The sequence below is a fragment of the Equus quagga genome, chromosome 7 (assembly GCF_021613505.1).
Source record: "Equus quagga isolate Etosha38 chromosome 7, UCLA_HA_Equagga_1.0, whole genome shotgun sequence".
NCBI classification, from domain to species: Eukaryota; Metazoa; Chordata; class Mammalia; order Perissodactyla; family Equidae; genus Equus; species Equus quagga.
In genome coordinates this window covers 88,147,555-88,173,980 of record NC_060273.1, presented here as the reverse complement: position 1 = coordinate 88,173,980, position 26,426 = coordinate 88,147,555, and the positions used below count along the sequence as shown (strand labels likewise).

The following is a 26,426-nucleotide window of genomic DNA, read 5'->3' as shown; positions in this document are numbered from 1 at the left end:
ATAAATATTAGCATTTATTATTATGCTCTTTTGGAGCATACAATCTGCTGGCAGAGTCAAACAAGAAAAATAACTAAAGTACAATGTAAAAAATGCTATGATAGAGGAATAACATTTTTGTTATGGGAGCAGAAAGTAGATTTGGGTTTAGCAGCCTGGGCTTTCTTATTTAAGGGAGAGTGAATTTAGGTTTTAACTACAATGTTGTAAATTTCTTCTAAAAAGGATTTAAAAGACAATAGTTCTGTGGTTTTCAAATTGATGACCTAAAAAGTTTTATCTGTTTCCAATATTACAATCCCCTTTCTTGAATCTCAATTTTAATACGTAGTTTTCCTTTTGGGAAATAGTTAATGAATTTAATTATTATTTATTTTAAAGTTAATACACTTTTGGTAATATGAGTAAAAGCAAGCACTTTTCAGTTTAGTATAGTTTATTTTCCATGGTTTATCAAAGCAGAGTTGGACAGCAGCTAAAGATACTGTGCCAACAAGTTTCATGAGCATAAATAAATATATTTGTTGTCACAAGTCTCAAGCAACTAAATGCTTTGGTAATGGAACAAAGCTGAAGACTCTTCAGAATAAATTGCAAACAACTATTTCACATATAAAGAGCCATTGAAGGGAAACTTTCCAATACAATGATGCTATTTTCTTGCCTGCTATTTAAGCCAGGAAAGATTAACTAGCTCAAGGAATGTTAAGGAAGGTATAGTCTGGAAGGTGGGATCATGTGAGGACAGCTGGCACCCACCTGAGCTTCATCCACAGGGACTGAAATTCAAAATAACATATTTTATTATAAAAAGGAAAAATGCTGGACAGTCTCCTGATATACTATTTCATATTATATTGATGTGGTTCTGCTTCCCTTCTTCATTTAAATTAACCAGATATTTAGATGAAGGAATCTTTGAATAGAGTAAGTGACTGAAACAACCTTACCTTTGGATGTGAAGAAATAGTTTACTCCACCAAAGAATCATTTTGCCCATGGTATGACAGAATTTGGAAAAGATTTGTAGCCAAACTGGTCCAGGAGAAATAGGACATGACTTCAGTAGGTATCAGAGGTTTTATTGAATCTGGGACGCTAACTAAGCGACAGGGGAAAATAACTGATTCTCCTTTAGACACACACACACACACACACACACACACACACACAGAAACAAATGCTCCTTTGTGCTTTGGGCTCAGATGGATAGCTTGGACAGGATTCTACATTTGAACACGAGAAAGAAAAAATCCCATAAGAGACTCCACCTGATCAATGATACAAAACAAAACAAGCCTCAGTGAGAGAGATTGAGTCATATGTTTCAAACATTAAATTAGGAGGTGAATGTCGCCCCCACCATTTTTCGTTCATTTTAGTATAAACTATACATGTTCAAATTTAAATTTTCAGCAGAACAAGCCTTTCAGGATAAGATTTTTGTTAGGAAGACATCCCAAAGAACAAGCAGAAGACAGTTTTTTCTTTTAAATAGAGAACGAAGGTCCCTGACCTGAGAAGTATTACCTGCAGATGACCAAAGACGGACAATGACACAAAGATCTAATTTAATGTTTATGCTCTTGGTCTTTGAATGGCAGCCAGAGGAAAATAAGATTATTAAGAAAATGAAAAACAGTCAGATGAAGGAAAAATTCCCATGATGAAGATCACTGGCCTCTTTCCAAATACAATTTTAGCTCTGGCCTCATATTTTACCTCCTTTTTGGACATTTAATCCAAGTCAAAGAAATTAACTTACTATACACCCTACTTCCAGTTAATCAACACATATTTTTAAGGAGCCTACAATATATCAGGAACAGTTCCACGCTCTGGGATACAGTAATAACAAGACAGAGTTTTTGTCCTCAAGGATCTTACTCAAGTGTTGGAGTAAGATGGTCAACAAACAAATACACACCAAAAAAGATCAATAACACAATTCTTAAAAGTTAATAAGCTAACTTTGCAGTTTCTTGTTCATGCTACCACCATTTTCCCATTCACCCAGGACGAAAATGTTGGAGTTACTTTCCTTATTTCTGAACAGACCTAGTAACTTAAAGACTGAAAAAGATTTCTTTAGAGAACTTCATTACTGTATGAACAGGAATATATATACTATAATAAAAATAGAAAGGGCATCATTTTAAAATAAATCTTCCAACACTATTATTTTCTATATTTACATTGCAATCCACATAAAAAACTAAAATATCTTACCTTTGACAGTTGGTCAAAAGTAACTGCTATGGATGTATTTTTATTTAGAGTAGATACTAACTTTAAATTTATGTCAACATTTTTACATTGACACTGTATAAACTATACATAAACTCACTATAATTTAAAATCTGTCACTGAGTGCAGCAACAGTTTGGTCTTTTCAGATACATTTTGCTACCAATTACATTAAATGATTTTATATAAGGAAATACCACTTGATCTTTTACATAAAAGAACAATATTACCCAAAGAAAGTCAATAATAGTCACTTATAAGACGTCTAAATAAATATGACATACACAAAGTAAAGGCTTCATAAAACCTTTAGTGTTCAAATTCTAATCACCACTTCTTCCAATCTTACTATTCCCCACCAATCCCAACTACTAAATCACATAATTCTTTCTGGGCAATGGTTAAATGGATTTGGCTGCCTGGGCAGGAACTAAGGAAAGAGAGGACTGGATTCAGGGCCCTGGGTAGTGCCTACATGACTTCAAGAGCCCCCTTTCCTAAAGAACATAGACAAGTGTGAATAAAGAGTTGCACTGTGCTTCTCCCAACTCTGTCCTGGCTCTATATGTTGTTTTGATGAAATGTGAGGTAGAAAAGGCTCATTTTATTTTCAACTAAGAAATACATTGTTTGATAACTAATGGAAATGTTACAACCACTTTAATCAGTCAGTGGCTGTGCCTTCTCACCTATAATCAAGCACTGTCTTTGTTCCTAAGTCCACCACCCTTGGATCTAGTTTGGACATTATTCCGGAAGTAAAAAGTGAAGGAGAGTGACAAAGGGTTGAGCAGTAGAATCAACCCAAAAAAAGCACGGAGGGAAAATACAAAAAGAAGTAAGGATATAGCAGCACAATTCACACTTTCTGGAGATCCCTGACTCTTTGGTCCAATTCCAGTGTTAACTCAGATAATTTTTCCCATCTTCCAAGTACCTTTCTTAACATTTCCAATATAGTCAGACTTTTGCTATAAACATTGTATTTAAATAGCATAAACTACTTGGACATTCTTGCTGTTTCATAGAGAATGTATTTGGTCTTTAAAATAATTAACCATATTTTATTACCTTCTCTTTTGGGGTAGTATGAAATTAAGTTGTAATAATAATGTGAAATGTATAAAATTATGAAGATTAATTTGGAGCCGACAAACGGAGGCCAAACAGAAAATACAGGAGCCTACATGTCCCATGGGTTCCTGGTATTACGATTTCAGGTATTGAAACAACAGCATGCGCACCCACACTCTACCTCCTGTCTAATCAAATAGTTCACATTCCTGTTTGTCTTCTGTAATTAAACTCGAGATTTTGCCTTTTCCCATTTTTTCTTCTACAGAGAATGACACAACTTTTCATAACCAAGAAACCCAAAACACTGCCTTTTGGAAAGGGAAAGAACGAAAGACTTAATTATATACACCAGAAGATGATTTTAGTTATTGAAGGCAAATGGGTCTAGATGAACTTGTGGTAATTTTTTTAACAGGAAGCAACTATAATATATGTTAGGTACTTTAGACCACTGAACTCAGAAAATGCTCCCAGTTAAGATCATGGCAGGCATAAGGAATAAGTTCAGATTTACCGAATTTCTCATATATGTTTTTCCACCTCAGATAATCTGGGCTGGCAAAAACAAACCTCTACAATAAATGTTTTTAAACTTTGAGTAAATGGAATGCTTATGACACAAAAATGAGAATAGGTATACTCTATTGTCTTTAGAAAACTATCTTAGTTGAAATAAACTGATTTAAGTAATAACTGAAAAGATAAACACTATAATACTACTAGAAGCATCAAAATAATTCTAAATATCTATGTTCATTAAAGCTAGACACACTTAGAAGCTTCTTAGATTTCATAATAATGATAAAGCTTTTGATCACAGATAAATATAACAAGTGAATTTATTCTATTTGAAGAATGCTGATAGAAACTTACATTTCAACAGTATAATCCAAAACTCATATTCCAGAAATTCATTAGGTTTTTTTTTTATATCTTTATTTGAGTAAGCTATTCTTTCACAGAATGCCTATTGCGGTAAGTTCAAAATTCTCCCTGAATCAATTATGCTTGTTTTTTAATTTGGTGGCTAGTCAAGCAACAATATTTAATACAACAATTAAAATATTTATTTTATCATATATGTCATGGTGCCAACTTCTAACACATCGTTTTACACATGACACTGTATTTCACTTGGATATCTCTTTACTCAACTTTAGTTTTGATATAATTTCTTAAGCGAAATGGAAAACTATTAAAGAAAAATATAAATGGCTGGATTATTCTCATTTTCACTACAACATAGAAACTGATATAACAAATCAGATGCAAAATGCTCATTGGCTCTTTCCAAATCAAGCCCGTTAAATACACAAACCAACACAAAACTACTTTAAAGTTATACCTACATTTCATATTAAAATAAAGAATTATAATTGAGTAATATTTTTTAAAACTCAAAATGAAGTCATGTTTTTCTTGGATCCAAAGTCAACAATTAGACATGTCCATCAAAGTAGAGACACTCACCTTCACATTTCTGAGTAGTTTCACTCTGCTTGTGACCAGCAGGGCATTTGCATTCAAAAGAGCCCACTGTATTGACACAGTTTCCTCCCTGGCATATCCCAGGAATAGCCTGGCATTCATCAACATCTGCAAGAAGAAAGTATTTTGAATATAGATACCATTAATTTTTTTTTTTTTTAAACAGATTGGCACCTGAGTTAACAACTGTTGCCAAACTGCTTTTTTTTTTTTTTTCTGCTTTATCTCCCCCAACCACCCCCCGTACATAGTTGTATATCTTAGTTTCAGGTCCTTCTAGTTGTGAGTGGATACCATTAATTTTCAGAATATCTATATATGTTTCTTTAATGTATAGAAGAAATTCAGTTCTCAAGAGAATGGTGTTTGAGGAGTCAAGACCCCATTGTATGCATATATTTTAGTTTACGTAAATGGTATGTTATAGATGTCATTTTGTTTCTTGATTTTTTTTCTTTTGGAATTTGGTTTTTAAAATTCCTCTGTGTCGTTATGTGAAGAACCAGTCTCTTGCTTTGATTCGCTGCTTCTTAGTGTGTTCACTCTCTTGGTGATGGGTACCTAGTTTACCTCCAACTTCTCACCAGTGAATGATATAATGAACGTCCCTACTATGTTTCTTTATGGAGTTGAGTGACTATAAACTCTGAAGACTCAAAAAGACCCTTTTTCCCTTTGCTGTAGACCCAGAGCAGAATTATTAGATCACAGGGTATACATACACTTAATATGAATAAACAGTGCCCAGTGAATGCTTCAGTGAGTGCTTCAGAATGCCTGTAGCAGTCTTCACACCAGCCAGCTACACGGCTACGAGTAGACCACACACCTCTACTGTTCATGAGGATTCTTTCTCATGTTTTCTCTCCCCTCCTAACACATGAAATAACTATCCAATATCCTCAATTTCTTTGGCCTCATAATCATAAAGGGATATTAACTATTAATTTTAGTTTCCACTTCTCTAATTATTAATTACTATTCTTGTTAGCTCTTAGAGTTCCTCATGTGAAAGTTGCCTATTTATATCCTCTAAACATTGTTATATTGAGGTTGATTTCTTATTCTAAATTTAAAAACTTTTCTGTTTTAGATATGACAATTATTTCCCCACCCTTTAAGCTGTCTATTAATTTCATCTGTTTAGGAACAGAAAGCCTTAATATTGATAAAATGAAATTCAAGAAAGTGTAATAAAATTTTTAGACAAATAAAAGCTGAGAGTCTACGAGAAATGTTAAAGGAAGTTCTTTAGGAAAAATAAAAATGAGATGGAAATTATGGTCTACACAAAAAATGAAAAGCATTAGAAATAGTAAACATGTTGATAATTATAAAAGACATTTTTCTTATTTTTTAATAAACTTAAAGATAATTGTAGAAAATGACAACAAAACAATAATAATAATAATAATAATATATTTTGGATGTTACAACATACATCAAAGTAAAAAGTATAACCACAACAGCATGGAGGATTGTAGGAGGACATGGAAGAATGTTATTGCAAAATTATTACAATATAGGTGAAGTGGCACACCATTATTTGAAAACAGACTGTAGTAAGTTAAATATGTAAAGACAAACACTAAAATATAAACAAAGAAGTAGAGCTAATAATCCAATTGTGGAGATAAATGGAATACTAAAATACACTCCATCTAATAGAGGCAGGCAAAGAAAAAAAGAGGAATGAAGAATACGTGCAACAAACAGACAAGAAATAGTAAGATATAGATTTAAACCCAATAATATTGGTAATTATATGAAATGTAAATGGTGTAAACAATCCAATTAAAAAGACTAAGATCGACATATAAGATTAAAAAAAAGGAAGACCCAAATTTATATTGTCTACAAGAAACTCACTTTGAGAGAGAGAGCTTAAAAACTAAAAGGTTGAAAAAGATATATCATGTACTCATTAATCAAAAGAAAGCTAGAGTGGCTTTGTTAATATTATACAAAGTGTTCATCAGAACAAGAAATATTACCATAGATAAAGATGGATATTTCATAATGACAAAGGGGTCAATTCATTAAGAGGGCATGATAATGTTAAATATGTATGCACTGATTATAAAACATTAAACACCTGGAAGAAAAAGTGACACAACTAAAAAAGAATTAGACAAATCCACAATTATAGCTGAAAATTTCTATATTTCTTTCTTAGTGACTAATACAACAAGTAGACTGAAAATCAGCAAGGATATGTAGGATATGTAAGACTTGAACAATACTTTCAACCAACTTGTCCTAATTGACATTTATAGAACACCGCCTTTAGCAGGATACACATTCTTTTCAAGCGTGCACGGAATATTTACCAAGACAGACTATCTTCTGAGGCCATGTAAAAAGACTCCTTACATATAAAAGGATTAACGTCATTGAAAGTCTGTTCTCTAAACACAACTGAGTTAATCTAGAAATTAACAATAGGAAACATTTGGAACATACCCAAATATTTGGAATTTAAACAATATACTTGGAAATAATCCACAGGTCAAAGAAGAAATCACATGGAAAATTAGAACATATTTTTTTTTAAAGTTTCTATTTTTTCCTTTTTCTCCCCAAAGCTCCCCGGTACATAGTTGTATATTTGTTTTTTAGTTGTGAGTCCTTCCAGTTGTGGCATGTGGGACACCGCCCCAGCATGGCCAAATGAGCCATGCCACGTCTGCGCCCAGGATCCGAACCAGCGAAATCCCGGGCGTGGAAGCGGAGGAGCAGGTGACCTCAACCACTCAGCCAAAGGGCCGGCCCCCTAGAACATATTTTAAATTAAATGAAAGCAGAACATATAAAAGTTTGTGGGATGCAGCTAAAGTGGTGCATAGAGGTAAATGCTTATATTACAAAAAGGTCTAAAACTGGTAATCTAAGTTTCCATATTAAGAATTTTAAAAAAGAAGAGCAACAGAAGCTTGCTTCTCAAACAGAAGCAAGAAAGTAATAATATGAAACAGAATAACTGTCAAACAATAGAGATAATCAATGAGTACAAAACCTGGCTCTCTGGAAACAGAAGTAAAATTAATAGATTTCTGGCAAGATTGATCAAGAAAAAGAAGAGAAATAAGAAATGAATGATTAATATAAGGAATAAGAGTGGGCACATCTCTACAAATGTTATAGAGTTAGTTCAAAGGATCAAAGGAAATACTATGAACAACTTTATGGTACTAAATTCAACAATTAAAACAAAATGTACAAATTCCTTGAAAGACACAAATACCAAGGCTCAGCCAAAAACAAACAGACAATATGAATAGACCTACATCTATTCAAGTAATTTAATTCATACTTTAAAATCTTTGCACAGAGAAAACTTCAGGCCTAGGTAGCTTTACTGTTGAATTCTTTCAAACATTTAAAGAAGAAAGAACACAGCTGTACACAAATTCTTACAGAAAAGAGAAGAGGGGACATTTTATGGGCTACCATCACCCTGACACCAAAGCTAGACAAAGACATTATGAGAAGGAAAACAACAGAATAATATCTTTTTGGAATAGATGCACAAGAATTTTTAACCAGTCAATCTCAGCAATATATAAAAAAGTTAATACATCATGACCAAGTGGGGTTTATTCCAGGAATTTAAGGTTATTTCAAGATTCAAAGATCAATCAATAGAATTCGTCATATTAACAGATCAAGGAAGAGAAAATTTATAATCATCTCATAAATGAGGAAAAATAAAGTGACAAAATTCAACACTCATTCATGATTTTAAAAGTCTGAGTAAACCAGGAATACAAGAGAACTTCCTCAGTTTGATAAACGGCCTGTCCAAAAAGGTTACAGCTAACATGTGTATGGTGCAGTATACTATAGGGGGATTGGGAAAAATCCTTTGATTTAGAGTTTTTGAATCTGTCATTTTATATCTATGTAAATTTGCCTTAATTTCTCTCTCTGTAAAAGCTAATCTCTAACTCAGGAGATTGTTAAAATAAATAAACACTGTATATAAAAATAAATGTAATATATAAGCTTATGTAAATTTGTCATCTATTCAAATTGACAGGGTTAACATAGATTTATTAATACTCTATTTTTAATTACAAAATAATATATTCTTATTGTAATAGACATTAAAGATACAGAAAAATAAAAAATTAATGAGATAACCATTGATATAAGTTAGCGTGTGTTCTTTTAGACTGCTATTCGCACAATTCAGAGGGGTGGTGTGTTTAACAAAAGTAAGATTATATACTACATGTTGCTGCTTTTTCTCATTGAAAAAGATTTTGTGGATACATCTCTAGTACATACTGATTTACTCTATTATTTTTTGGTAAGCCCACAAGTTTGGTGTATCTCACTGTGTAAATTAGAGAAATTAAGCCTATAAAAGAGCTTAGCATCCTTATAATTTCTTCCTTGCTTTAGCTATCTGTCTGTAAAACTAATTACAATAATCTGAAGTATTTTAATAAAGTAGATTTCATTGTCTTATTAAAGGATAGCTGATTCAAACAAAAAGCAAGTAGAATAAAATATATGGCAAGAAGTTTATATATGAACAGTTTAATTCAGAACATTTCAAACCACATCATTTTTTAAATGTACTACGTTTCCACCCTCATTAGAGTGTAGTATAAAACATCTCTAGAAATCTCTTTTCCTGGCAGATAAATCAGAGAAAGAATATCATGATATAAGGTGAAAAATGAAGCCAAACCTATAAATCCCTTAATACTATACATAAAATCTTTGACTACATATTTAATAGGTTCAGTAATTTTTCAAAGGAAAATGCAATTTGACATTACAGGGTTTATTTTGTAATTGCCTAAAAGATATTTTCCTAGAAGGAAATATAAAACTTTCATTTTTGAAGTATTCTAGAGTACACAGCTATACAGAATTAATTTTTTTAGGTAAATCATGATAATCATTAAAATAAAAAACGAAATTTTAAAGAAATCTTATAAATCAGTTTGAACCTACAAACATATATATGTGTTCTCTATAAAAACAAAAAAGCAAGCCTAAGACTTTCAAACTATGAAGGAGTTTCTACATCTTCAAAGTGCCAGCATAAGCAGCTACTAACGTCTGATGAGTTTTCCACTGCCCAGATTACACAACTGTGTTTCTGTTCATCCCTTCAATTCAGGCACAAACTTACTATTTCTTTAAATGTTGAATTACCTCCAATCACGTTAAGGATTTTATGAATAAAATTAAATCTTTTGAAACTTACACCTTATATAATCACTTCAGTCCATGTCTATTAAGGTTATAAATAATGTAAAAAAGTCATAGTAATTCTAGTTTATGAACTCATTGATTCTCCACTTCTCCAAACAAACTTGCCCTAAAAGATTAAACTTATTTTATTATATACATTAGTATTAGATGGTATATTATTTTTAGTTCATGTTCAAATGTAGAAAAATATGTGCAGTGGTATAGGCATATAAAAATGGTTCATTTAATTTATATCTGTGGGAACTAAGGACCAACTCCTATTACTGTATTTAATAGTGTGTGTGCTTTAACTTTGCTTGTCACCATCGTAAATCCACTTTTAAAATGTAAGTTCTTATTTCTACATTCCATAGATATTCATACATAGTACTTGTATTTCTACAAAAATGAATGTCAGCCTCTAAGTACAGCAATTGAAGAATAGATCTGTCTCCAGATGGAATCTGAGAAATACAGGGTATCTTAGAAACTATTTAATACGGTTTGATTCAGCCAAAATACCTATTTACACGTGATACACAAAATTCAAATGCTGAATAAATGATCATCACAAAAGCCAATATTGGTAACTTGCTACCGCAGGACTCTGAACTTGTAATATTAAGAACAGAGTGTGGTTCTGTCTCAATTTTCCTTATCTCAATGAAGGTCATCATCATTTATCCCATCGTCAAGGTCGGAAACCTAGGAGATAAACTTGGCATTTCCCTCTCACTTGTCTCACGTCATTCCATCAGTAACAAGTGCTTACTTCCCACATAGATCTCAACTCTTCCCTCTGCCTCTACTCTGGTCTCAGCCTCCATCATACACTGCCCGTACCATTGCAGGCATCTTTTAACTGGTTTCTTTGCTTCTACTCTGCCCTCCCTATACTTGATTCTCTACAGAGCAACTAAAATAACTTTATTTAAATATAAGTCAAGTAAAGGATAGGTTATTACCTCAGAAGTTTGCAGACACTGCCACACTGTTTTCTGGTCTATGAGTTGTTCTAAAGAAGTTTGAGACCAGTTGGGATGGGTCTCTTTAAAAAAAAAATCCTTGCTTATTCTGCCTTATTACGCCTATGGGATTCTCTCTATCTTCTCTGTTTATTGAGTTTTGTGCCTTCCAATCTGCAGATTGAAGACCTTATTTTAGACAATTTTTCTATTTTATCTTTAAGTATTTTTTTTAGTTTCCTTCATCAGCTTTCTTTAGTCTGATTTTACTACACATTAGCTTCTTTATAATAATTGTTTGTTTATTCTCTGACATTTTTGGTCAATTTGTAATTTCCTAGAGCTTAACCTCTGTCACTGAATTTTTTTCAGTTTTATATATGTTTGTATGTCTATATGTATGTATGTATTATTTGCCTTTCATTAGGTAAAGTTCTAAATCCTTCTCCAATTTCTTTCTTGAGTACCACAATTCACTTTTTTTTATCTCCGATTGTCTTTAGTGAACTCTTATAACTCTCTTTTGAGAATCTTTTAAAAGAAGAACCATATTGTTTTTTCATTTCCTTGAGATAAGAGAGATAGAAACTTTGTATTCATTTTCCTCTTTGAAGCATATTCATCCATGTTTTCCTTATGTTCTTATTCTCTTTTTTTCCACTTTTTATATGTAGTCCTTTTGTCTTTATTACTCATCTTTAAATAGGGCCATTTCCTGCCAAAGCAAGAGTGGAGAGAGCCAAGAGGAAATGGTTTGGTTTGAAAACTTCTGTAGGGAATACTGCCTTAAACAGCTTCTCATTAAACTCTCTCCCACTTTTTTTTTGCCCTGGATATTAATTTCAACTTTCAGGTGGTGTGGCTCCCGCTTTCTGCCCTTTAAGATACAGACTCTAAGATGCTCACTAGCACTCCCTCCTCCCTCTTTTTCCTTCCCTCTCCTTTACCTCAAGGAGTGTCTCTGTGCTGGAAGGCTGGGTAGAGGATACTAGACATGGCTTGCCTCCAAAGCTTCTCCACCTGCTATCCCTCTGTTACTCGGAGGGTCTGCAGCAGATTTATCTCTTACAGGGACATTCTCGTCCTCTCCCACAGAACATCCACAGCCACTAAATAGCCTTTCAGGATGCTGATACTCACAGTAAATTCCCCCGTCCAACGACTTCCCAACACCTGCATGTGTTCATCACTACTTTTAATTGAGGGTTGTACAGTTTTATTTTAGAACACCTTATTCTCTATTACTCATTTTCTTGTTAGCGTTTGTTGAGTTAGAAGAAAGGGACAGTGCTATCTTTAGATAAGAGCTTCTATAATCAAATATGTTTTAAGTAAATTTTTTGGATTGCATAGGAATGGCTGATGTTCACACAGCATGAATTAAAGTTTAAACTGTGTAATGATCTGGTTAACTTGGTCGATGTAGACAACCAAGATAAATTTGTTTTGGTTCTAACTATCTTTAATAATTTATACCAATCAACTGAACCAAATCTCCTTTTCACTTTGAGCTGTACAGAAAGCCTGGAAATAACTTCCTACTGTGGGCATCTTCCTCTCAGTCTACAATTTAAGAACTAGTCACGCCTGCCCAGTTTCAGTTCAAATTAAACTTCTCTACTCTTTTCAAGTGCAGTCAGAGTAAAGGAATTACCTGTATCTGTACACTAACAACACCTGAAAAGAACACACATCCGCATTTGTTTTTGCAGGGACTCCTTCAGGGTCTGTACTGCTATTTCTTTATTCAAGTCCTTGTCCTGTGTCCTAGCTAGGTCATATAGACTCTGTCATATATGTCTGAATTCCAGTGCCTCTCTCATGCCCTGGAATGGAGCAGAAGCTCAGCATCAGTTTATCACTATTCTCGACGATAAAGCAAAAGACGGAATTTAATGAGCAAATTTCTCCCTGCCAGATTTGCAGTTTTGAAATGTTTGGAGTAGTTTAAAAGCCTAATTCCTAAAAACCAAATAACATAAATTAATAATTACACAATTTTTTTTCAAAGATTGGCACCTGAGCTAACAACTGTTGCCAATCTTCTTTTTTTTGTTTTTCCCCTGCTATTTTGTTTTTTCCTCCCCATATCCCCCAGTACAGAGTTGTATATTTTAGTTGTGGGTCCTTCTAGCTGTGGCATGTGGGACGCTGCCTCAACATGGCCTAATGAGCGGTGCCATGTCTGTGCCCAGGATCCAAACCCTGGGCCACAGAAGCAGAGCGCACGAACTCAACCACTTGGCCACGGGGCCGGACCCCTATACAATTTTATTTTAATATATTAAAAAAAGTTTTGAATGCAAACTGTCCATTTGAAAATCTAAAAGACCCAAAGTCAAGTATTAATCTTAAATAAACTATCCTTCTAGTTAGAGTAAATTCATAAGACTGTAAAGATTAAAAAAGAAGAAACTATTTATAATAATACAACATATGCATGTGGCAGTTTATGACATATTTAAAGTCTGTAAATATTCTTGGAAAAGGGCTTAATAAGGCCACTTTCTAAACCTATAATTCACTTGTTTTATGATAGCTTAAATTTTGAGTCCTATATTAGCTCACTTTGGTCCTTTAATGAAGAAAGGACAAGACTGAATGTGGAGTAGACTTAAGCAGAAGAGCCAGAACTGAAATGATTCTCAATACGGCAGGAGCTGAGAATCATTGTGACCGACCTCACAGCACCTAGGATGGAGCCCTTTCTCATCATGCTTCCTTAAGTCCAGAATGTCATCATGGCAACAGTTCAAAATAAAAAATTGACTGGTTTCCTCACAGCTTAATTTTTTATTTTACCATTATTTTTACAGCCTAATTTTTTTAATGTATCATTGAAATTCTCTATTGACACTCATTTTTCACACTTATTCTGTTTTTTATAAGATCATTTTTCATTTCCTCTTAAGCCATAGGTAAGGTAATTCACTAACTGAATCAGTCACAGGATAACACTATGTTCAGAACTTCAGAAATGTCCTCCTTTGGCTAACACGAGCCATATTTTAGAACCAGTATAAGCTATTTACAGTTATCATCTTAGCTCAAATTTATTTAACTCTACAAAAATTTTCAATTATCTTGTTAAAAAATCACTATTATTAAAAAAGTATGACAGGTATATGTCATGTTTTTAAGATATTTTTTCATGCCCTGTATCTTCCAAATTAATTTGGCAGAGTATTTGGGAAACAGTCTAGGAATTTAAAGGGACAAATGAAACCACAGTAACATGTAGTCTTAAAATAGCCTAAACTGAGGATAAGTATTTAATTGAGAACTTTCTGACTATGCCATGATTTTGAAATAAAACAGCACTTTTTAAATTTGCTTTTCCAGACATTCTAACCATGTGGCAAATTTCATTTTGCTCCTGTTGCCGTATTAATCCATTAGACGTTTAGGCAAATGGAGCCCCAGACTTACCTTTGCTACAGAAACAAAATCAAATAAATAAGCCTTCAGACATTACTAAATCCTGAAGGACATTCGGGATGTTTGAGATCAGATCACATATTTTTAATAATTGTGTTCAGAAAACTAGGCCTCTCTGACAAAATATCAAGGTAAGAAAGCCAAGTACAAATATAGAAGATGAGGAGAGTCAATAATTTGTGATATTTTGGTTGAAGTTAAGAGCTTTACTAAACCTGGGCTATTTCTCTGAAATAGTCGTTTTTGGAAATATTTTATTCTTAATCCCATTCATTAATTCAAAAGATATTTACTGAATATCTACTGCATGTTAGACACTGTTCTAGATGCCTCAGACATTAACGAATAAAACAGATTTATGCCCTATTGGAGCTTACTATTCTAGCTGGGGGAGAATAAAAAATATAAAGACTATAAATAAGCAAGTACGTGAGAAGGTGATAAGTGCCGCAGAATAAGAAAAAAGTATTTCTCTAGTAAATCTAGTCAGTATTAATCTAGTAAATCTATAGAGTATTTTATCTTTAATAGTATATTATGTAAATTGTATGGTAATCTATATACTAATCAATCTATGTAGTACATAAATACTATATAGTATATAGTATAATAGATCTTCTATAGACAAAGTTGTTGCTTTATCAGAACTCTATATAATCAGACTAGTATTCATATCCAAGACACAGAATTTTACTATCCATTGTAAACAACAGATTAAAAATGACATTTAGGGCCCAGCCCCGTGGCCGAATGGTTAAATTCGTGTGCTCCGCTTTGGCGGCCCAGGGTTTCGCCAGTTTGAATCCTGGGCTGGAACACTGCACCGTTCATCAAGCCATGCTGAGACAGCATCCCACATGCCACAGCTAGAAGGACCCACAACCAAAAAAAAAAAAATACACAACTATGTGCTGGGGGCTTTGGGAGAAAAATGAAAAATAAAATCTTTAAAAACAAAATGACTTTTAACTCAATCTTCATATTTAGGTCTGACCTGTGATAACTGTTAATCCAAGAGACAAAATACTCAAAAACCATTTTAAGTCCACAGCTGACATGGCTTTTATATGCAATTAAATATAAAGTTGCTAATCTGTTGAGTTATATAGTCATACCTTGTGGCTATCCCTATAGCTATGATTTGAAAAGAGTTTAGATATAGACCATTTTTTAATATTACCTTTTATAAAAGTAAAAAACCAACAAAAATCTTTGAAGGCCTTTGAAGGCTCTGATATATTTACCAAATTAGGGCAGAGCACTCAAATTTTATTATTCAATGAACTGAGGCCATGTACAGCCTCCCAAACTATAATTCTCATTTGGGTGTTAGGACACTGGACTGGCTTTCTGCAATACAACATTTCCAAGGGCTGGGTAGATAAATCTCTGCCTCTGACATTGGTCACTAACAATCTGAATAACTTCGGATCTAAGTTGGTGTATGATTTAATTATAACAAACAAATTTGATTCTCCATATCTTGAGTTGTATCATTTTTGTGAATAATACAAAAGTAATTTTCCATTTTCCTGTGATCCTACTGTCATCTAAGAGCTCATTACAGAGCTCTTTTTCCCAGCTCTAAAAATGGGTTGAATACAGATGGTATCAGAGAAATAGCCAAAAACAGATAAGAGTCGTGATGGCTGATAATTAATTAAAATAATTATCCAGTAAACATGTAACAATTTTCAGCTACTTGGGTTGGAGTCTACTGTTGCAGCATCCTCAGGGCCCCAAACTAGCCCCAACATATAAAGTACATATCAGGACGTGGTTGGGAAGACCGCCTGGAGATAAGATTGTAACCAAGTGGGTTAAAAACGCAGAAATACTGCAGTTATGGATGGAGTTCACACTTTTGTCTTTGAAGATATTATCAATAACAACATCAGGCACCTCTCTTCTCCCTGTTACCTAGGCTCAGGTTCTCATATCTTGAATGAGATTATGAGAGACAGAAAATATGTTTTTCCTGGCTATTTACCTGTGTATAGTTTGAGGGCCTGTGGTAGGGAGCATGCAGCGTCATCTGGATGAAGACATGGAATAGTTTATCCTCTGACTGTATTAAGTATTTTAAACTGTATTTTTTCATTTTCCCCAATTTTTCATATTATCTCTCCCTTCTCCATTTATGTCAGGAGTTGAAAAATGATTATTTACTAGGTGGCTAAAAGATAAGCCATCTCTAGTCAGGCTTGAGAATAAGGCCCCGCTTGGAAACCGTATTGGGTTAATGGTTATCATCCACAGTGGCGGATCCTCCAAGTACAGTGAAAGGAGACCCAGAATCATGTGGGTGACTCTGTGCACAGAGACAGATGGCTAACTCACCTTGGCAAGCTCCAGTGCGGATGTTGGGGATGAAGCCCCGTCGGCAGGGCTGAGGCTGGGCGGGACACATCTCACAGGGGTGGCCCCAGGCCCGCCCAATGGTGGCACAGCACAGAGTCTTCGTGCAGACAATGCCTGTCAGCTGCCCTTGGCACATCTGGTTGTTGACCTGAGTGAAACATGGGCCTGTCCTGTAATCTGGAATGTGAAAGAAGACAGAAAGACAGGTTTTATGATCATACACCAATCTTAGACCAGTACCTCCAAATACATAAAACAGAGACGATTTCTTCTGACCAAAGTGTTTGAAGACAAAAGGCCAGAGAGCTTCATTTTAAAAATTCATAGTTTTTCAATCATGAGATGTACATTACAAGGCTTCAATGTATTCCACACTAGACATTGTAAATGGGTGGCTCAAGAGCAGTATCTGGGACACAGATGTGTTTTCTTGGCCCGCACAATTATTTAAAAGAATTTAAATTAATAGCCAACATTTTTAAATTGGGAAATTTCACATGAAATTTTATATTCTGGTTTTCCTTGAAAAGTTGGAAGTTCTGGCCATGCTAGGTCTGCCATGCTGCATGGCAGTGGCGGAGTGAAGTGCGCCATCTCTAGGACAACACAGCACCGGCCACCCCTCCTCCCACTGCTCTCCACTCAGGGATATTTCCCACCTGCGCCCTGATGGCACCACTTTAATGACTCCTCTTATCTAGCAAAGATTTTCTTCTCTGACTAGGTGGACAAGAGTTCAGAAAATCAAAGCAGAACCAATAAAGATATATCCTTCCATATCACAAATATATTTGGGCTGTCTAGTTTGTCTGTAAACATTTAGTTCTAACAATTTTATTTCTGTTTCCATGTCAGTCTGTTTAGTTCTATGTGTAGCTCAGCTGGGAAGACAGTACTAATAAGGCCCATAGTCATGGATTCTTTCCAGGTAAGTTAATATTATATGACCTCTGTGCTCTGGAAGATGACTATAGCATTATCCAGCTCTGTTATGATGATAAAAATGTTAGCAAATGTATGTCACATATGTTCTATAGGCAGACTCTTCTACAAATATTAAGGACAGTCTATTTAGACCCTTGCATCTCAAAGTGTGGTCCATGGACCAGCAACATACGCCTCACTTGGGAGCTAGTCAGAAATGCAGATTCAGGCCCCACCCTAGACTCACTGAACTAGAATCTGCCTGTTAACAAGACATTCATAAAATCCATATGCACCTTAAAGTTTAAGAAAGACTGATCTAGACTACAGGCAACTTGAAAGCTAGGCATTTCTACTCTATCCCTCTTCCTGCTCTAATTTACTTCAATGAACCTTTTGGATGATCAGTATATATTCTTTTAAGCAGAACTGAATCATTAACTAAATAGATTTTAATTTGAGTGTTGTTCTTGCAGCAGTGCTGTTTTGAGAGACACAGAAAATCAGAGAAAATCTTCAGGTGAGTTTCCTGAAGACTGACCAATTAAGTGATTCATATCTGTTATAAAATTACAATAGAAATATGTGAAAAAGGTTTTTTCCCCCCTTTCACAGAGACTGTATGCATACAGATCACTAACTTCTGGGAATGTAAAATGATAGTCAGGATTTCCTGATAAGCCCTAATACGAATGACATAATTCTAATTGAAGGGGAAAGCTAGAACACATTTATTTAAGATTTTTGTTACAACAGAACAATCTCACATTCAAAGGAAGAAGAGTCAATAATATTGGTAAGATTTTTATGAAAAATTGTTACTGGGAAAAATCAAGCTAGGACATAATTTAATAGTCAAATGCTAAGCTAGAAAGATTTAGATCCCATCTAAATGCTATATGATGACAAAAATACAGCTTAAAACCACATACAACTTCTATTTTTTAAATGAAGAATGGAGTTTTCTCATAGGAAAACAACACTTTAGAAGTTCGATATAAAGAATCAAAATCTAAAATAGGTAACTTTTAGCAAGCTGATTTAACATTCTGTTACTCTGCAGCTGAACTTCAACAAAAATAGCTCATTTTAATCCCTTACATAGAACAACAGATGTGCTGGCTGCAAATCACATTTTTGAAAAAGACAATCTTTGCAGTATACATGCAGATATGTCAACTTTGTAAATAAGCATGCTTCCCACACCACAAATTGCCAGGTCATCAATTTTTTAAATCTACTCTGTTGTCCTTTAGACAACACATTATTTTGTCGTTTTAAATAGCTATTAGATTCACAATAAATTAAATCAAGCTCTAAACAAATGGGGAAAAGTCTATTTTTCATAAAAAATATAAAACACATTTTTTGGTAGATTTGTGCATATATACCTATGTCCACATTCTGTACACTTTTCGGATCTCAGAGAGAAGCCTCTGTAGCCTCTCTCATAATCCCATTCTTAAGTAAACCAACTTGTCAGGAAATTCGTTCCTTCTTCAAACACAACAGCTTCTTAAAATTACATCCTCTTAGTCTGGCCTCTTTGGAGAAGAGGACTACCTGGGACAAGAACAGCTGTTTGTCCTTGGCAAATGACCTTTCACATTGAAGGCTCTAACGAAGCCAAGCCCAGGCTCCCCTTTCTGGGAACAGAGTTTACCATTCCTTATTTTTTTGCCCAGATTTCCCTCCTTACAAATTGTGCTGAATCTATTTTCTTAGAGGATTACATTTTACTTTCTGGTTAGCAACTGATTACTTTAAAATTTAAACTTCCAATGGCACCTACTTATTCAAGAATTACTAACATGCAAAATAGGAACAAATATTAGATCCTGAAAAGGGATTTAGATTTCTTGATCAGAGTAAAACATTCTGTCCCTATTTTACTAGCATTTTAATTATGGTTGAAGAGTCCCAGGAGAGCTTACTTGAATGTTATTGGCCATGCATCCTCTTTATCAAGATTTCACTGGGGGTAAAATATTATTGTACACCATGCTAGCCATTCACAGTCAAGGACATACTTGCAGTGTGTTAGCAAAGTACAGAAGGAGAGGGGCTGGCCCTGGGGCCGAATGGTTAAGTTCACGCGCTCCGCTGCAGGCAGCCCAGTGTTTCATTGGTTCAAATCCAGGGCACGGACATGGCACTACTCATCTAAACCACGCTGAGGCAGCGTCCCACATGCCACAACTAGAAGGACCCACAACGAAGAATATACAACTATGTACCGGGGGGCTTTGGGGAGAAAAAGGGAAAAAATAAAATCTTAAAAAAAAAAAATACAGAAGGCGAGAACTACTTATCACTCGGTGTGCTGGAGCCAGCGGGCTGGAAACAGATATTTTCCTCATTACTACATGACCAAGAAAATGTTGTTAAAAATTAGCCTGTGAAACATAAATACTGCTATTTGGATTTTCTAATATCTAAGTGCAATATAGCATTTGAACTTGTTTTATATAATTTCACTTTTATTCACAGTGAGCCCTCTTAATGTAACTGGAGATGCGAATCATGGTTAGATAACCAAAGCTCAGCATTATTGTCGTTTGGACAACCAGACAACCTTTGGACAGGTTTCTTGAAAGTAAATACAGAAATAGGTCTGGTGGAGGATTTCAGGTCGAGGGAGAGGGAGTTTTTTGTTGTTGTCATTTATCTTTTGCTCATTTTTTGTTTTGTATTGTGGAAGAGGCAAGCATTTCTAAAAGCCAATGGGAATAATCCAAATGAAAGCGAGGACTTATGATTACCAGAAAGAAGAATAATTTCTAGTATAAGATCCCCGAGGAGTCAGGCTGCGAGTGATGCCAGAATTTGTGTGGGGGAGTCATCCCCAGATAGGAGAAGAAAAGCACTTCTCTTGTAGTCTGAGGGAAGAAGGGCAAGATGCACAGAGATGAAGGCATATTTATAGAGTAGAAGGAAAATGAACAATGTCCTCTCTCATATCTTCTATTTTCTTTCTGAAACAGAAGGTGGGACAATGTCTTTGGCAGAGGTTGGCTGGGGTGTCAGATCGCTGAGGCTAACTGAGATGGCACTGCAGATACTGGGAGAGGAAGCCGACCTGAGAACTCAGCAGATTTCCAGGTAACACCCAGGGCCTCTCTATGGTGGGTGAATAAGATGAATTTATGGTGGGACCAATCTGCCTGTTTTGTGACTTTTTCTAGGTGTTCTCAGCAGCTGAGAGGGTCACTCAGATTAGGGTTCATCCAGGGCTGGGGTTTCATCAGTCAGATGCGAAAAAAAATGTAGAACGGCAAGAGAGTTTAGGGTATTGTTACACATATTTTAAAATTATAGACCATGGAATCTATGCTGGAGGAAATGGGGAGTGAGAAAAGGAGAGGGCTGACAGATTAAGAAGTGGGAGAAAGCAGTAAGGTCAATAAATTAGGTGTCTCCATGAGGGAGCACATGAGAAGGTAAAATAGTCACAGTGACAGCAATACATGAGCTGCCCATGTGGCTGTAATATCATTTATTTAACTGTCAGCACAATGCAGTTACAGTATACAGCATAGATTATACACTGCATAATTTAGGGAAGCTATCCACATATACCGTAATGTAAACGTCATCCCTGGAGTTGTGCAATGGGATGGCTCTCTTAGAGACCTTTATACTGTAACTGCATGTCAAACAATGACAAAAGACATCCAGAATTCCATCCATTCCCACGTTAGTGTAAAAACAACTGCCTGATCCTAGAAAGTATATGAAAATATGTGGGATGTCCCATCAAGTTCCATGATCTTTGGAGTTAGACAAGAAGGCATTTCCATTCTCAGGAACCAAAGAAATGCAACCTGTAATCAGGTGATCACCTTGTGTGGGAGCTGCAGACATGAGTGAGTATAATGAAGAATTGTGGAATGTGTGTAACTTGAGTCCAACGATCCTGGCTTCGTAACGGTCTCCTTTGAGTAATGGAGTTTTTGACATAGCAACTATAAATTGCTTAAGGCTTAGTGCATCTCATTGTGGTTATAACTGAGAATCTAGTCTGCACCAGCTGAAATCTCTGATCATGTAGATATAACTGGAGCATGCAGAGAAAGCAACCCCGAAAATTATAGGGGACAATACAGTGGTTTCCTTAGTTTCAATAAAATTTGCCTGAAGGTCACAGACCCAGACTTCAAGCTGGGTCTAAATATTTAGAGTTCAATAAACTCAAATAACTGTGAGGGTAATTGTCTTCCCTGATGGAAACACATCTGTCAACCTCAGCAAATTTTAAAATTAAGTATAGAAATATTTAAGAGAATAAAAGCCATTAAATTAATATTTTTGCTTTAAGGAATCTGTGCAAAAATTATTTACCTGTAATGTTTAACGGCATTTGGCCCATTCCATTAGATTGCCTTGTAACCACAATTTAAAATAAATAATTAAATAACTTATTTAAACTTGTGATTTTTAAGTTAAAATGTGACTATGCTTATATACAGAATTGGACCATTTAAGTGAACTTCAGTTTTATAAATTTATAAGTTTGGGTATTTATACATTTAGCTTTTAATTACCTTTATAAGAGTTATCTGAGTACTTGCAAAGGTTTTTAACTTGCTCAGCTGAACTACTTAAGAAAGATATTGGACGTATTTAATATATAAAAACCATTTAAAAGGTATGGAGGTGTTTCATTAAGTAGGAAAATGGAACCAAATACTATTTAAAGGCCTCTTAAAGCAACTACTAAAATCTGCTAGATTTATTAATAGATTAGTGATATTCATAAGTTGAATTTAAAAGCTCAAGGGATATACCCTCCAGAATTGAAAGCAGGAACTTGAGAAATATTTGTTCATCAATGTTCATACGAGTGTTATTCACAACAGCCAAGAGGTGGACGCAACCCAAGTGTCTAACAATGGATGAATGAATGAACAAAATACACACAATGGAATATTACTCAGTCTTAAAAAGGAAGGAAATTATGACACATGCCACAAAATAGATAAACCTTGAGGACATTATTCTAAGTGAAATAAACCAGTTACAAAAGGAAAAAATATTCTACGATTCCACTTATACGAGGTACCTAGAGTAGTCAAATTCATTGACACAGAAAGTAGAATGGTGGTTGTCAGGGCCTGTGGGGAGAGGGGACTATGGGGTTAGTGTTTAATGGGTATAAATTTTTCAGTTTGGCAAGATGAAAAGAGTTCTGTGGACGGATGGTGGTGATGGTAGTGCAACAATGTGAATGTACTTAATGCCCCAGGACTGTACACTTAAAAATGGTTAAGATGGTAAATTTTATGTTATGTGTATTTCACCACAATTTAAAAAAAATTTTTTTCTGAAGCTCAAGGAGTAACAAGGGTGTTGAAATTATATTTAAATAAAACAAACCTGAATTTTTAACACCAAAATAAACTTTCAATCTTTTTCACATACAGAATCATCACTGAGGACACTGAAACATCCCCCTGCAACACAGACACTTGCCTTGTGATGGGTATTTCTGTCGTTTACAATTGATTCCAAGTGCACACAATACCGCATGGATATTCTTGAACATATTTATTGACTACATACTTTCGCTTTCTGTAAGGTAAATTCCTAGCACTAGAATTGCTGGGTCAAGTTTCCAGTTTGAAAAATATTCAAACTGATACTCTGTAAATAGGTGGCACTAATTTACACTCTCAAAGGTAGTACTGTTACCTCACATCCTCTTCACCATAGTGTAGAGGCAAATGGTTTAATTTTTCTGCATTTAATGGGTGAAAAATGGTATCTCACTGTTGTTAAAGTATGACCGCAACTCATTGTCCCTATTTTTTTCTTTTTTTAAAGATTTTATTTTTTTCCTTTTTCTCCCCAAAGCCCCCGGTACATAGTTGTATGTTCTTAGTTGTGGGTCCTTTTAGTTGTGGCATGTGGGATGCCGCCTCAGCATGGCTCGGTGAGCAGTGCCATGTCTGCGGCCAGGATTCGAACCGACGAAACACTGGGCCGCCTGCAGCGGAGCACTCGAACTTAACCACTAGGCCACAGGGCCGGGCCCTCATCGTCCCTATTGATTGACAATCAAGGGAAGAAAATCAACTCTGTAGCAGGCACTGTATAGCAAGCCTTTCTATAAACTACCTCCTTTTATTATGGAGTGCTAAAAAAGTATTTTTACCATTTTTACAAATGAAAAGTCAGAGATTAAGTCAATTGTGAAGAATCAAAGAAGCTGATATTGGACTTGGCGCTTCACCTCACTCCACGGTGCTACACCATGCAGGCTGTGTTCATTAAACCCGAGACACGGATCATCTGCATTCTCAGCTTTTGAACTTCTGCCTTCTTCTAACAGACATTTACCATTTTAATGAACACTGTCACCCCCAAGTATAATCTCCTAACTCCCAACTTGGAAGCCCAGTCTTGCTTTGCTTCTAGTTTCTCCCAAAGACAAGTCTCCATCTAGCCATGTTAAATGAGGGAGAAATTCTCTCCCTGAACACTTAGAGAAACATTAAAGACTTTTGCTTCTGCAAATAGATGAGTAATTATTTTAATTACCACAGTTGCACTACAGTTTGTTTCTAACCTAAAACCATATTCACTATCTCAGTGGAACGTGGACTCAGTAAAGAAGGACCCCCTTCACCTTTCTCTACAGTCTTTTCAAAGCAAAAAGCTACTGCTGACATCAAAGGGCTCTTGAAGAATGAAGAAGCAGGAAAGATAATTAGGCGTTGGCCAATGATGCAAACAAAATTGCTATCTTTGATGTCACGTTTCATAAGGATGAAGGCCATCAAAGACGTGGTCCTAAAATTCATGGCCTATGAACTTAATGTGCACTCTCCCAAGAACAAAACCAATTAACTTACTTTAAGGACAACAAAAAATGCTGAAGATTAAAAACTATTAAGATTATTTAAGCAGAAGGATATTTGAAGAAGATATCTTTTCTTTTGAAAAAATAAGTTTTTTAAGAAGGAAGTTAAAAGACAAAAATATTTTGTCATGAATTAATAAGGGGTTAATAAAGATTAACATAAAAGATGGATCATACACAAGTCAAATCAACAAAATATCTAATTTTATGGTATCTCACAAAAACCAACAGTATAATTAAGTAGGCATGAGTAATTACAGGGAAAAGTAATACATATTCACAAAACGTTTAGCCATCATCAATAAAGTCAGAAATAAAATCAGTGGAAACCTATGCTTGAACAGATCTTATATATCCCTTGATCCAAACACAATGAGGTCACAAGCCTGGATTACAGTGGCAGTGAATAAAATGTGAGGCACAATTTGCTGACAGAGCAATCTCTAATAATATAGATTCAATGTATTGCCTTCTTATTGAAATTTCTGCTTAAATCAACTCCTCCTGAGCCATATAAGCAGCCATATACATGTTACTGAGTCAACCAAACCTACTAAGTCACACTCTTCCCAGGAAGCATTATGTACTACATGATCAAAAAAAGCCCCTCTCTATGAATCTGTCCTGACATACAGCTTTCAGTATAATATCTAGCTAGAGGGGCTGGGATTTCTTCTAAAGAGACAGCAAGTGCCATGTAATTCATTATTGGGGTTTTAATTATTTGAGAGTTTTAGGGAAATGCTAAAGAGCAAGGAAGACCATAGATCATATGGCCTTCTACGAGGACAGAGGTAGCATCCATCAATGGATCGATTTGACTTGCAAAGGGGGAGGCCCTGCCTCTGTGACTGGCTGCATGAAGAACATCAGGTGATCAACAGATCCTGCTGGCACTGGTGATCTAGCATGGGTGGCGGTCTACACTGGTGAAGCGACTAATTCCCGGCTCTCTGATTGGAGTCTTATACCTGTTCCTTATGCATAAGAAGCAGGAGAGGCTCAAGAGCAAAGAGATCACCTTGCGATAGCTCAACAAAAGGGTTGTAGTACTGTGATACCAGCTCAGCAAAATAAAAATGACCGCATCTTAGATGGTCTGCACATTTGTAATTGCTGGAGAACTCCACATCGCTGGACTGGTATTGGCACTGAGGGAATCTGCTTCAGGAATAGACAAATACAAATTAAAAGACTAAAGTCTTTCTTTGGTTCAGGAAAGTAAGCCCTTTCAATATTCAGACTCAACAGAAGAATAGAAAAATGAATGGTCACTGCTTGAAGTTAAATTCATTGTCTAGAAGATCAGATGGAAGAAACAGCTTATAATCCAATTTCTAAGAAATTAATATCACAAGTAAAAGATAAGACTTACAGGACAGAGACTAGAGACCAGAATGTGAATAATATGAATTCCAAAATAAGATTTGAAAAAATAGAGAATAGAGAAACAACAGGAAAAATTCCTAAGCTTAAATAAAAAGTAGCTTTATATTTTCTGGTGAAAATGACTTATGGTGTCCTACACAAGAATAATGAAAAAAAGATATACCCCAAAAAACAGCCTCATGATATCTCTGAAATCTCTGAATGCTAAGACTAAGACAAAAGAAAAGTCTCTCTCCATTTCCAGAGAGAAAAAACAGGCCACCTACAAAAAAGATGAAATAGCCTGGCATTAGTTTCACCATTTGTAGTATGGAGAGATAAAATACAGTGAAAGATTTACAGGTTATTAATTTATAATTTGTGAGAAAGGACTCTTGAAACAAAAGAGCCATATGATAAGATAAAATTTAATAATAGCCTGAAATACTGTCAGGAATTGGGGAGTGAGGGAGGTATTTGCCATA

The 26,426-nt window shown here is 35.1% G+C and overlaps 1 protein-coding gene across 1 annotated transcript in view; it reads right to left on the bottom strand.

Annotated features, from left to right (window-relative positions):
• The window catches only part of FBN2 (fibrillin 2), a 235,207-nt gene that overhangs the window by 149,782 nt on the left and 58,999 nt on the right, over positions 1 to 26,426 (bottom strand). The window contains exons 6-7 of the mRNA XM_046665362.1: positions 16,767 to 16,964; positions 4,795 to 4,920 (exon numbers count right to left, since the gene is read on the bottom strand). Coding sequence (XP_046521318.1) covers positions 4,795 to 4,920; positions 16,767 to 16,964 — 324 coding nt within the window. The remainder of the gene's footprint in view (positions 1 to 4,794; positions 4,921 to 16,766; positions 16,965 to 26,426) is intronic.